This window comes from Trichomycterus rosablanca, chromosome 2, assembly GCF_030014385.1.
Source record: "Trichomycterus rosablanca isolate fTriRos1 chromosome 2, fTriRos1.hap1, whole genome shotgun sequence".
NCBI lineage: Eukaryota > Metazoa > Chordata > Actinopteri > Siluriformes > Trichomycteridae > Trichomycterus > Trichomycterus rosablanca.
The window spans coordinates 18442894-18456367 of record NC_085989.1 but is presented as its reverse complement, the minus strand read 5'-3'; the positions used below and the strand labels follow the sequence as shown (position 1 = coordinate 18456367).

Below are 13474 nucleotides of genomic sequence, written 5' to 3'. Positions count from 1 at the left end.
ACCTGCAGTGTGGATGTAACCTATTCATGTGACCTACATATGATGATGTAAAAAGGAAATTAATGGCTTACAAAATCAAGTTGTGTATCTTACCAACAGCACATTATCAAATGGTTGTTCAACTCTCCTATCTCTCTTGTAACAAAGATTTCAGTTTATCAGTTTACCAGGTGGTGTTGGATTTGGGACATTACCTACAGGGACTGAGAACTGACACACTTTATATGGTCATCTGGAAAATACTTGGGCTCTCTCTCTCTCTTTAATTAAATGGTTTGGTGTTTTGGTAACACAAATAATGCTTACAATCTTTACTGACTGTAATGTTAGGAGCACAGCACTGAGCAAGAAATGTAAATTATTAATATGGAATCTGGTGTGTTCAGTTTACTGACGTTCTGCCGTTATCACAAGCAACAAACATGGTCCAGTAACGCACGTAAGAATATTAATCATGACATAATGACTTGCATCTTCCATTCTGAATAATAATTAATTCATGCATATTCAATAACCACTTACATTTGTTCAGCACCACCTAAAAACTCAAAAGCATAAATACACCCTGTAGAGTAGGCTATTTCATTTCTGGGCAACACATAACTAGAGGATCAAACAGCTTATGTATAAACCTACATCTTGTTAAATTTACTTTATGTCATGTACATAAGCTTATTTTTTTTGTTTGTTTTTTCTTTCTGTAGAATGTGGTCTGTTTCCCTTTTTATAAAAAAAAAAAAAAACATTGTATCAACTGTAAATGCTCTAATAACTGAAACATTATTTAAACAAACAAAAAATAGCCCACAAACCATGTGACCATTTCTGTGCCAAAATGTACAAAAATATATGAATACCATACATCATAAGCTAGTGAGTCATGGTTATAGTGAGTAAAAATGCTTAGATTAATAGTAGAATTTCATTCTGCAACCCCAAATTAAAAAAAGTTGGGACAGTATAAAAAATGCAAATAAAATAAAAATGCAGTGTTCCTTACATTTACTTTTTCTTAATTGCAGACAGGATGAACCTGAGATATTTCATGTTTTATCTGCTTAACTTCATTTCATTTGTTAATATACCTCCGTTCTGTAATTTCAGGCCTGCAACACATTCTAAAAAAAGTTGGGACAGTGGCAATTTAGGCTAGTAATGACGTGAAAAAACTAAATAATGATGTGATTCCAAACAAGTGATGTCAACAGGTGATTGTAATCATGGTTTGGTATAAAAGCAGCATCCAGGAAAGGCTGAGTCTTTGATGAGCAAAGATGATCAGAGGATCTCCAGTTTATTGAAATGTTTAAAAACAATGTACCTCAAAGAAAGACTGGAAGTGATTTGCATATTTCTCCCTCTACAGTGTATAATATCATTAAACCATTCAAGGAATCGGGAGGAATTTCAGTGCGTAAAGGCCAAGGGTGCAAGCTTAAGCTGAACGTCCATGATCTTCGATCCCTCAGATCGCACTGCATCAAAAACCACCACTCAACAATAGCTGATATAACCACATGGGTGAGGGATTACTTTAACAAACCTTTGTCAAGCACTACAATACGGAGTTACATGTACAAATGCCACTTAAAACTTTACTGTGTAAAAAAGAAGCCTTATGTAAACCATGTCCAGAAGAGGGTACGGGTACTGGACTGACCTGCCTGCAGTCCTGACCTGTCCCCAACAGAGAATGTGTGGAGAATTTTGAAATGAAAAATGCGACGACGACCCCGTACTGTTGCACATCTTAAGACGTGTTTGCAGGAAGAATGGAACAAAATAAAACCTGAAACACTAAATCACTTGGTCTCCTCGGTGCCAAAACGTCTTTTAAGTGTGGTGAAAAGGAATGGCAACATTACAAAGTGGTGCAGTCTTGAAACTGCTTATTATGTTTATTAATAAATGAAATGAAGTTGACCAGACAAAACATGAAATATCTCAGGTTTATCCTGTCTGCAATGAAATAAAAGTAAATGTAAGAAACTCATTTGCATTCCATGCTGTCCCAACTTTTTCTGATTTGGGGTATGTATGTTATTATTCATTATTTGTTTCCCTTCATTCATTTTCACTTTTTTGTTAACCACTTTATTCTCATCACAGTCACAGTGTGTTCAGAGCCTCAGTAAACACTGGACAGGTTACAGAATTATTCACTCACTAGCTTACTCACTCACACATAAGTCCACCTTCTTGATAATTCTGAAAGGTAGTAATAAGCTGTAATTCGGGAAGAGATGGTCAGAAAATGCTAAACTTGTTACACTATGATAAATCCATGGTCTCCTGGAGGTTCTTTTTTTTTCAAATTGATTAAATACATAAAAAGTATATTACTGTAATAACACAAACATTTAAAAGGTCATATGCTGTGTTTTGCAATTCATCTATTGATCTTTCTCTTTGAGAAAACACTTTAAGCAACTGCACAAAGCAAGAAGTTAGGTTTTGTAGAAAGGCACACGCCCCGAGATCAGTGTGTGTTGTATAGCTACATCTTTCAGGTACTAAACTGGAATGTACTAGAATTGAAGTGCTTTCATCAATCAAATGTCCAAAATGATTAATTTGGTTGTATACTGCTTGTCTGCACATTTAAACATGTCAAAAGTTTATTATCAGGTCATGATTCTAGATTGCATTAGAATGCAGTGAGGAATATTACCAGCTCATATTCCTCCAGATTGAGTCATATGCCATCCTGTTTCAAGAATTAAAGAATAAGCACAGACCCTGTGTGCATGGGGCCTTCACAGATGGTCATCCAATGCCAGGCCCTGAGAAAGAAACATTCCTCTTGCTTTTACATTCCTCTCTCTCCTACGGTGGCACAGGGCCAGCCGGCTCTGTTGAGCCACTCAGACAGTCACCTCAGTCTTGCTGTTGGTGATGAAGTATGGATGTGGGGGCAAGTAGTGCTGACTTTGTGAGCTCAGCTCATTGACTTGCTCCAATAGTGTGCTGTGTTTTTTAGGGCCATAGGTGTGGCGGCGTCCAAGTGCATCAGAGGCCTCCCAGTTCCTCAGCACGGCCGGGCCGGAAATCGTATTGGAACTGTAGGGTAGCGGGTGCAAGACGGACACCTTGACGCTCTTGGCTTTGTGTCCATTTTGTTTTTGGCATGGCGGCTCTGGGCTGTACGGGTTGGGAGGCTCTGGTTCAAGCTGCACCGGGTGAAGCGGAAGCGTGCCTTTAGATGTCAACTCAGTCCCATATCTTCGAGTTGTGTAGAAGTTCTCGCTGGCTTTCTCAGCTGAAAACACAAACGAAGATAAGCAATAGGTTAAAATATGGCAGCAGAATCTAAAGTGTGGCATTTACACTGATCAGCCATAACAATAAAACCACCTCCTTATTTCTACACTCACTGTCCATTTGGTCAGCTCCACTTACCACATAGAAGCACTTTGTAGTTCTACAATTACTGACTGTAGTCCGTTTGTTTCTCTGCATGCTTTGTTAGCCCCCTTTCATGCTGTTCTTCAGTGGTCAGGACCCCCACAGGACCACCACAGAGCAGGTATTATTTAGGTGGTGGATCATTCTCAGCACTGCAGTGACACTGACGTGGTGGTGGTGTGTTAGTGTGTGTTGTGCTGGTATGAGTGGATCAGACACAGCAGCACTACTGGAGTTTTTAAATACCGTGTCCACTCACTGTCCACTCTATTAGACACTCCTACCTAGTTGGTCCACCTTGTAGATGTAAAGTCAGAGACGATCGCTCATCTATTGCTGCTGTTTGAGTTGGTCATCTTCTTGACCTTCATCACAGGTCAGAGGTCGCTGCCCACGTGGCGCTGTTGGCTAGATGTTTTTGGTTGGTGGACTATTCTCAGTCCAGCAGTTACAGTGATGTGTTTAAAAACTCCATAAGCACTGCTGTGTCTGATCCACTCATACCAGCAAAGCACACACTAACACACCACCACCATGTCAGTGTCACTGCAGTGCTGAGAATGATCCACCACCCAAATAATACCTACTATGTAGTGGTCCTGGGAGAGTCCTGACCATTGAAGAATAGCATGAAACAGGGCTAACAAAGTATGCAGAGAAAAATATGGACCACAGTCAGTAATTGTAGAACTACAAAGTGCTTCTGTATGGTAAGTGGAGCTGATAAAATGGACAGTGAGGTTAGAAACAAGGAGGTGGTTTTAATGTTATGGCTGATCAGTGTACATTTACATTTATTAAAAACAACATGAGAGTTTGTGGTAGAGATAGAGATACTGCACAGTAACACACCCTAGACAGGACACCAATCTATTGTGAGCCCTAGGCCAATACCACCCCCTACCTCAGACACAGCCAATGGTGTCTGTCTAAAAACTGGCCAATAGCATTCAAACCACTAAACCTTTTCCCAGCAACCAGAACAATGTGTTATTCCTAATAATGTATTAAATACTACGATTATTTTAAGTGCTGTGAGGTCAATTCCAACTCCTAGCAACCATATGAATAGTGTCTTTTGTTTGGGTCTTCAGGCTTTGTAGTGGCTCACTTATTACTGTAATTGTATCCATTCATCTTGTTGCTGGCTGTTCCCTTTTACCTTTAACTCTTACAAGCATCATTTTTTTAATGCATGTGGTTCTTATCATAATGAGGTTTAGTTTGGTTATTTGAGTTTCAGTGAAAGGTAAGGACTTGGTTGAGGATCAATTTGCCATTCAAAGTACTCTCAGAAGTCGTCACCAGCACCAAAGTTCAAAGAGATTTACTGTCCAGCTTTCACATTCATAAAAAACACTGCTTCTTTCTTCTTGCTCTGACATGTGCCAGTCTGTGTCATATTTTCTTACTGCCGGATCCTTTGCTGTTAAGAATTGATCCAAGAAGGGAAAGGCTGCCCAACACTTTGATATATTCTCCACCAAGGGTAAGGTTAGTGTTTTTTCTTGTTGTCATGACAGTTGTTTTCTTCATAGTGAGCTTTACTCAGTGTTTTTCTTATTATATGTCCAGCATGCAGGATTGTTAAGAAAATAAAGTCTAAACTCATATATATATATATAAATATATTTAAATATATTTACTTCAAGATGCATTAAAGCAGTTATTTTGGCTCATGATGACTCAACAGCTTACTAAATAATTTTTATGTTGGTTTGCTTCCAAGTGTTTTGTATGTACTGTGCACTTCAGACATAACATTATGACCACCTTCCTAATATTGTCTTGATCCCCCTTTTGCTGCCAAAACAGCCCTGACCCGTCGAGGCATGGACTCCACTAGATACCTGAAGGTGTGCTGTGGTATCTGGCACCAAGATGTTACCAGCAGATCCTTTAACTCCTGTAAGTTGTGAGGTGGGGCCTCCATGGATCTGACTTGTTTGTCCAGCACATCCCACAGATGCTCGATTGGATTAAGATCTGGGGAATTTGGAGGCCAAGTCAACACCTTAAACTTGTTGTTGTGCTCATCAAACCATTCCTGAACCATTTTTGCTTTGTGGCAGGGCGCATTATCCTGCTGAAAGAGGCCATAGCCATCAGGAAATACCGTTTCCATGATGGTCTGTAACAATGCTTAGGTAGGTGATATGTGTCAGAGTAACATCCACATGGATGGCAGGACCCAAGATTTCCCAGCAGAACATTGCCCAAAGCATCACACTGCCTCCCCCAGCTTGCCTTCTTTCCATAGTGCATCCTGGTGCCATGTGTTCCCCAGGTAAGTGACGCACACGCACTCGACCATTCACGTGATGCAAAAGAAAACATGATTCATCAGACCAGGCCATCTTCTTCCATTGCTCCGTGGTCCAGTTCTGATGCTCATGTACCCATTGTTGGCACTTTCTGCGGAGGACAGGGGTCAGCATGGGCACCCTGACTGGTCTGCGGCTATGCAGCCCCATACGCAACAAACTGTGATGCACTGTGTATTCTGACACCTTTCTATCAGAACCAGCATTAACTTCTTCAGCAATTTGAGCTACAGTAGCTCGTCTGTTGGATCGGACCACACGGGCCAGCCTTCGCTCCCCACGTGCATCAATGAGCCTTGGCCGCCCATGACCCTGTCGCTGGTCTACCACTGATTTTTCCTTGGACCACTTTTGATAGATATTGACCACTGCAGACCAGGAACACCCCACAAGAGCTGTTTAGTTTTGGAGATGCTCTGACCCAGTCATCTAGCCATCACAATTTGGCCCTTGTCAAACTTGCTCAAATCCTTACGCCTGTTTATTTTTTCTGCTTCTAACACATCAACTTTGAGAATAAAATGTTCACTTGCTGCCCAATATACCCACCCACTAACAGGTGCTGTAATGAAGAGATAATCAGTGTTATTCACTTTGCTATATCTTGCTATAATTATACCTGTTTGAATTTTATTCACTTTATTAGTCCAGTTGTATTTACAAATTTTTACCTTTAATTTATTTGCTTGAGCATGTAACTTTATGTTTTTCATCTCTTCTTTTTATCAGATCCTGTCAAGTGAAATATAATTCTCCCACAAATTGCACATCGGCGTCCATAGTGCATCACCTTGAAACTGTCTAAAGCCCTAATTGGGATAGCCTCTGCTCGCTTGAAGTCTTCATCAGTTCTCGATGACATTTTCGACTGCTTAATTAAATATCAGGTGACCTTTCTAGCAGCTCTGACACGCTCTAGAGTCTAGCTTGCTTGGATCTTACACTTCGCTCCAGGCAGCACAGCCAGCAAAACAAGCCAGGCGGCAGAGAGACCAGATGCGTTTGGGAGAACAAGCCTCATCTCTTACAGGCCTAGTACCTTTATAAGTATTGTCTGGTTGCTGCTTTAATAGTCTGGCTGCACACGCAGCACTTCCACTGGATTACCAGGTGGAAAAGTAATATACACAAAAGGTCAATACACAATCATCAGTTTGTCATTGGCAGGGTTTCAGCTATCCCCGTCCTGCCCTTTCCAGACTTAGCCGATCATGTTTGTGTAGATGTCCGGCCAGCTAATCTCAGCAGTGTTGGACTAGCATAAGACACCACTGCGCCACCCAAGTGCCATCATTAAAAAATCAGCAGACCTATGCAAATGAGAAATTTTAACTGCAAGTTGTTTTTCTGTAGTTCTCATGTCTTTTCACTGAGTTTTCTCCCTCCTCCCAAAACTGGAAATATCCCTGACCAAGAAAAAACGGTTGATAAAAATTGTAAAGGGGTGGGTCCTGCCTTTCGAGTGGAGTATTGCACACAACAAAAAAAGAATACAAGTCCAAGATATTTAACCAAGGTAGAACAGTACTGTGGCTAAAAACTCACTAACTAAAAAGGGTAAAATTGTAGAGACAAAACAACAAATGAGAGACATTTGAACAACAAATAAAACATTTGCAGCCTGCAACAGAGAAGTTGATAGAACAGGGATAGAGCAGAAAACAGAACTGGCTGTCACTTTGACCTGAACTTCTGACTATAATAATGAGGCCTTTATAAAAGTCACTCAGGTCTCATTCAACAAGCACTGTGAGTACCTACCATCAGCTCAACATTTAATATATCCCTCACTATAACATACACAATTGTTCCAATATAGGCATCGTCATGCACATTTAAGGGGGTGGTCTTACTGTTTTAGCCAATCAGTAAAAGTATAAAGTCTTACCCACTGCTTTCAATGAAGCATACTTGTTGTGTTCCTTGACAGGCTGGGGCTGCTCATAGGTGTGAGACACCTGTCCTAGTGTAGAGTACTGGGTCATGGCCTGCATTAGGCCTGATCCTGAACCCACGTTGTTTATCTGGGAGCCCTCTAAGGAAAGAGATAAAAGAAACAATGAGGGAGGAAAATTTGATAAAACATATACTATATGGACAAAAGTATGTGACCACCTTTAACACAGGTGTCCGCGGGAATCAGTTTATGAGTTTAGGAACTGATGCTGGTCAAGAAAGCCTGGCTCACAGTCAGTGTTCCAATTAATCTTAGAAGTGTAGCAGGCTTAATGAACTTAATTGACCTTGCACAGAGGAACGGTCATGCTTAGACAGACAACGGCTTTCCTCAAATTGTTGACGCAAAGTTGGGAGCATATAATTAATTTAATATCATTTACTTCTGTATACATTTCTATTAAACCCATTTAGAATACATTAGAAATACAATTTGGAGGCATATTTCAAACTTTTGTGGCTTAATCATTTCTCTTAATTGTATAGTAGTACATTCCTTGATGATAATAAAATTAGGGCTTCAACAATGAATTTACAGAATTGATTGAGGATACAAATCTCCTAAAACCAGGAAGGTAAGGTATAAGTATATTTTTTGACAGATAGTATATAACAGGGGTGTCGGACTCATTATCACCTGCTGTGATTGCAGTCTGCCTCTTAAGTCTTGGACAATTTGTTGTTTTCTTGGAGGCTAAATTCTGTGTTTGGTGTCAAAATGCCAAATTTATACAGTATATTTATAATGTATATCTACATTTATATTGTACTCCTTTACCACAGACACGGCCTCATAATACAAGAGACGTAACGTTTTTTCTTCCTGAAGCACAAACTTGTATTCACTTTCCCATCTTTCATTTAATTTCCTTTCTTCTGTTTTAATTTCTCTTCTTGTACATTTTGGGATTATTTGTAAATATTTCTCAACATCACTTGTTGGAAAACCGTTCAGTTAAACGCTGATATAGAAACACCACCATCTAGTGGCGGGATGAGGTCACTTTGCGGGTCACAAAATCGGCATGCATTGTGGGAGATGCAGTTTATGTACGATTTTACAGTGTATTTTAAGACAATCATACGTCTTTTAAAGCTCTCGCGGGCCACATAAAATGACGTGGCGGGTAGGATTTGGCCCATGGGCCTTGAGTATGACACATGTGGTATAGAAGATCAGTAAGTGCAAGTTAACACTTAAGTGCTTAGTAAAGAAACTCATGACATGAAGCTTTCTGGTGCACAATGCCAGAGTAGATTTGGAACTCTGCAGTTATTGAGTCAGCAAAACGTTGGTGAGTTTTCGCACTATGTGCCCCAGCATTCGGCGACCCCACCCTGAAACTTTACTGCTCTGGCTTCCTAAACAATTTCACTCTTCATTGATGTCACTCACAGATGATTGTGAAATATCTAGGTGGGAAGAAATTTCACAAACTGATTTGTCGCAACTGTGGCATCGTGTTACAGTAGCACACTCAACATACAGGGGTTGGACAAAATAACTGAAACACCTGTCATTTTAGTGTGGGAGGTTTCATGGCTAAATTGGACCAGTCTGGTGGCCAATCTTCATTAATTGCACATTGCACCAGTAAGAGCAGAGTGTGAAGGTTCAATTAGCAGGGTAAGAGCACAGTTTTGCTCAAAATATTGCAATGCACACAACATTATGGGTGACATACCAGAGTTCAAAAGAGGACAAATTGTTGGTGCACGTCTTGCTGGCGCATCTGTGACCAAGACAGCAAGTCTTTGTGATGTATCAAGAGCCACGGTATCCAGGGTAATGTCAGCATACCACCAAGAAGGACAAACCACATCCAACAGGATTAACTGTGGACGCAAGAGGAAGCTGTCTGAAGGGGATGTTCGGGTGCTAACCCAGATTGTAACCAAAAAACATAAAACCACGGCTGCCCAAATCACGGCAGAATTAAATGTGCACCTCAACTCTCCTGTTTCCACCAGAACTGTCCGTCGGGAGCTCCACAGGGTCGATATACACGGCCGGGCTGCTATAGCCAAACCTTTGGTCACTCGTGCCAATGCCAAACGTCGGTTTCAATGGTGCAAGGAGCACAAATCTTGGGCTGTGGACAATGTGAAACATGTATTGTTCTCTGATGAGTCCACCTTTACTGTTTTCCCCACATCCGGGAGAGTTACGGTGTGGAGAAGCCCCAAAGAAGCGTACCACCCAGACTGTTGCATGCCCAGAGTGAAGCATGGGGGTGGATCAGTGATGGTTTGGGCTGCCATATCATGGCATTCCCTTGGCCCAATACTTGTGCTAGATGGGCGCGTCACTGCCAAGGACTACCGAACCATTCTGGAGGACCATGTGCATCCAATGGCGGTGCCGTGTATCAGGATGACAATGCACCAATACACACAGCAAGACTGGTGAAAGATTGGTTTGATGAACATGAAAGTGAAGTTGAACATCTCCCATGGCCTGCACAGTCACCAGATCTAAATATTATTGAGCCACTTTGGGGTGTTTTGGAGAAGCGAGTCAGGAAACGTTTTCCTCCACCAGCATCACGTAGTGACCTGGCCACTATCCTGCAAGAAGAATGGCTTAAAATCCCTCTGACCACTGTGCAGGACTTGTATATGTCATTTCCAAGACGAATTGACGCTGTATTGGCCGCAAAAGGAGGCCCTACACCATACTAATAAATTATTGTGGTCTAAAACCAGGTGTTTCAGTTATTTTGTCCAACCCCTGTAAGTGAGCTCTTTAAAATGACCCATTTGTTCACAAATTAATTTGCAAAGAAGACATTGTATATTGTGTCAATGTTTTTTTACGTATAGATAGATAGATAGATAGATAGATAGATAGATAGATAGATAGATAGATAGATAGATAGATAGATATACAGTAGACCATTGACTTATGAATTCAATTGGTTCCAAAGGACTGTTCTTAAGTCAAAATGTTTGTTAGTTAAAGCTATTTTTCCCATGAGAAATAATGTAAATAGAATTAATCCGTGTCAGACCTCCCAAACCACCCCCTTACCTAACCTTTCTAATGTCTTAAATGGTCTTTTTTGTTATAAATACAAGTATATTTGCCCTTAAATCTTCAATTATAGAATAGACATTACTGTAATAAACAATAATAAACAACAATACACAGTAGTACTGTACTGTACATAAAAAACACATCACATTTCAGTACAGTACGTGTGCTGTACTATACACCATAATACATTTCCTTCTTTTTATATAAAATGTATCTACCAAAAACAACAATAACTCTCATATTTCTCTATTATTATACTCCTTTTTTTAATAGTATTGTATTTTGTAAAGAAAGAATACTTTACTGAGCCGAATTCCTTCTTCTCTCTCACTCACTGTCCCCTCTGTCTGATACACAGCGACAGCTACTGGCAGGAGTAATTATACAACACAACAAATAGTGATTTTTTCATTTTCTCACCACTGCACTTACACTGCACATTCTCTGGGGACATTTTTAAATTGAATTTTACAAAATATAAAAAAAACACCGGAAAAACACCGTCCACTGTCCGAATGTTTGCTCACTGTATATATATATATAGAGAGAGAAAGAGACGGTTGGAGTCAACTTGTTCGTGACGTCACGTGTTTCGCGAATTTCTGTTCGTAATCCGAAATTTGTTTGTACGTTAAGTTAAAAAAGATCGCTCGTAACCTGAAATGTTCGTATGGTAAACCGTTCGTAACTCAAGGGTCTACTGTAAAATGATATGTGGGCGGATCTTATTAATTTTTGGTATATCAGACATTACTGTTGATAAAAGGTGAGAAAAATTAATTATATTTAATAATCTTACCGGTCACTGCCTTCCTTAGATCTTAGGTAAACACATTCTCTTGCTTCTAAATTTGAGTAGTATTTATTTTTCATCAGTATTCAATTAATTATAGCTCAAAATAGAACCTGCTGTGTGGAGTCCCTTTCATGAGCCCCTCAACACAACTGTGAATTTCTCTTTTCAGTGCTTTCTAGACACCACCTCCAGAGAACCAGTCAATAATGATAGATTTTTGGAGCTCCAGCCTTGTTCTCCTGCAGTAATTGGCCTCTGATCAAACCGCTTTGAACTACTAATGTCAAAACATGTTAATGCTCAAAGCAATAGTAGCGTCTTGCTGTGACAACCTTCAATACCCTTGATAAGAACAGAAAATTGGATTTTTTTTGTCCCTGGATTGTGATGTTCATTTGTTTAAAGCTTGTCAAGTCAAGGAGCACAGCTGGGGTAAGTCAGAGAACTATTGTGGAGACTGTACTGATCCATCAGCGGACAGCTGGTCAATTGAAGGGTGCACAGCAGCAAAGCAAATTGACTTCTGGCACAAGAGACCAGCCAGATGCTGTGACTATTATTTCTAACAGCGCTGATGAGTCTGAGTCACTCACTATAGTATTATAAAGAATTAGGGCAATCCAACAGTAAACCATTCTTCTGGGTTTCTTTATTCAGTAATTCTTTAGGGTTTTTTAATAGGATTGTGAATAAGAGATGACTGTGAATCTTCTATTCAGCAGCAGTTTTGCCTATTGAAATGTTGAGAATATAGTCTTGTTAATAGCACAGTGAGCATATACAGTGTATCACAAAAGTGAGTACACCCCTCACATTTCTGCAAATATTTTATTATATCTTTTCATGGGACAACACTATAGAAATAAAACTTGGATATAACTTAGAGTAGTCAGTGTACAGCTTGTATAGCAGTGTAGATTTACTGTCTTCTGAAAATAACTCAACACACAGCCATTAATGTCTAAATGGATGGCAACATAAGTGAGTACACCCCACAGTGAACATGTCCAAATTGTGCCCAAAGTGTCAATATTTTGTGTGACCACCATTATTATCCAGCACTGCCTTAACCCTCCTGGGCATGGAATTCACCAGAGCTGCACAGGTTGCTACTGGAATCCTCTTCCACTCCTCCATGATGACATCACGGAGCTGGTGGATGTTAGACACCTTGAACTCCTCCACCTTCCACTTGAGGATGCGCCACAGGTGCTCAATTGGGTTTAGTCCATCACCTTTACCTTCAGCTTCCTCAGCAAGGCAGTTGTCATCTTGGAGGTTGTGTTTGGGGTCGTTATCCTGTTGGAAAAATGCCATGAGGCCCAGTTTTCGAAGGGAGGGGATCATGCTCTGTTTCAGAATGTCACAGTACATGTTGGAATTCATGTTTCCCTCAATGAACCGCAGCTCCCCAGTGCCAGCAACACTCATGCAGCCCAAGACCATGATGCTACCACCACCATGCTTGACTGTAGGCAAGATACAGTTGTCTTGGTACTTCTCACCAGGGCGCCGCCACACATGCTGGACACCATCTGAGCCAAACAAGTTTATCTTGGTCTCGTCAGACCACAGGGCATTCCAGTAATCCATGTTCTTGGACTGCTTGTCTTCAGCAAACTGTTTGCGGGCTTTCTTGTGCGTCAGCTTCCTTCTGGGATGACGACCATGCACCAATACACACAGCAAGACTGGTGAAAGATTGGTTTGATGAACATGAAAGTGAAGTTGAACATCTCCCATGGCCTGCACAGTCACCAGATCTAAATATTATTGAGCCACTTTGGGGTGTTTTGGAGAAGCGAGTCAGGAAACGTTTTCCTCCACCAGCATCACGTAGTGACCTGGCCACTATCCTGCAAGAAGAATGGCTTAAAATCCCTCTGACCACTGTGCAGGACTTGTATATGTCATTTCCAAGACGAATTGACGCTGTATTGGCCGCAAAAGGAGGCC

At 40.7% G+C, this 13474-nt stretch overlaps 1 protein-coding gene across 1 annotated transcript in view; it reads right to left on the bottom strand.

Moving 5' to 3' along the window:
• Positions 1-2864: 2864 nt before the first annotated feature.
• shisa9b (shisa family member 9b) overlaps positions 2865-13474 on the bottom strand; it is a 69593-nt gene continuing 58983 nt past the window's right edge. The window contains exons 3-4 of the mRNA XM_062990316.1: positions 7618-7764; positions 2865-3259 (exon numbers count right to left, since the gene is read on the bottom strand). Of these exons, the coding sequence (XP_062846386.1) occupies positions 2865-3259; positions 7618-7764 (542 nt within the window). The remainder of the gene's footprint in view (positions 3260-7617; positions 7765-13474) is intronic.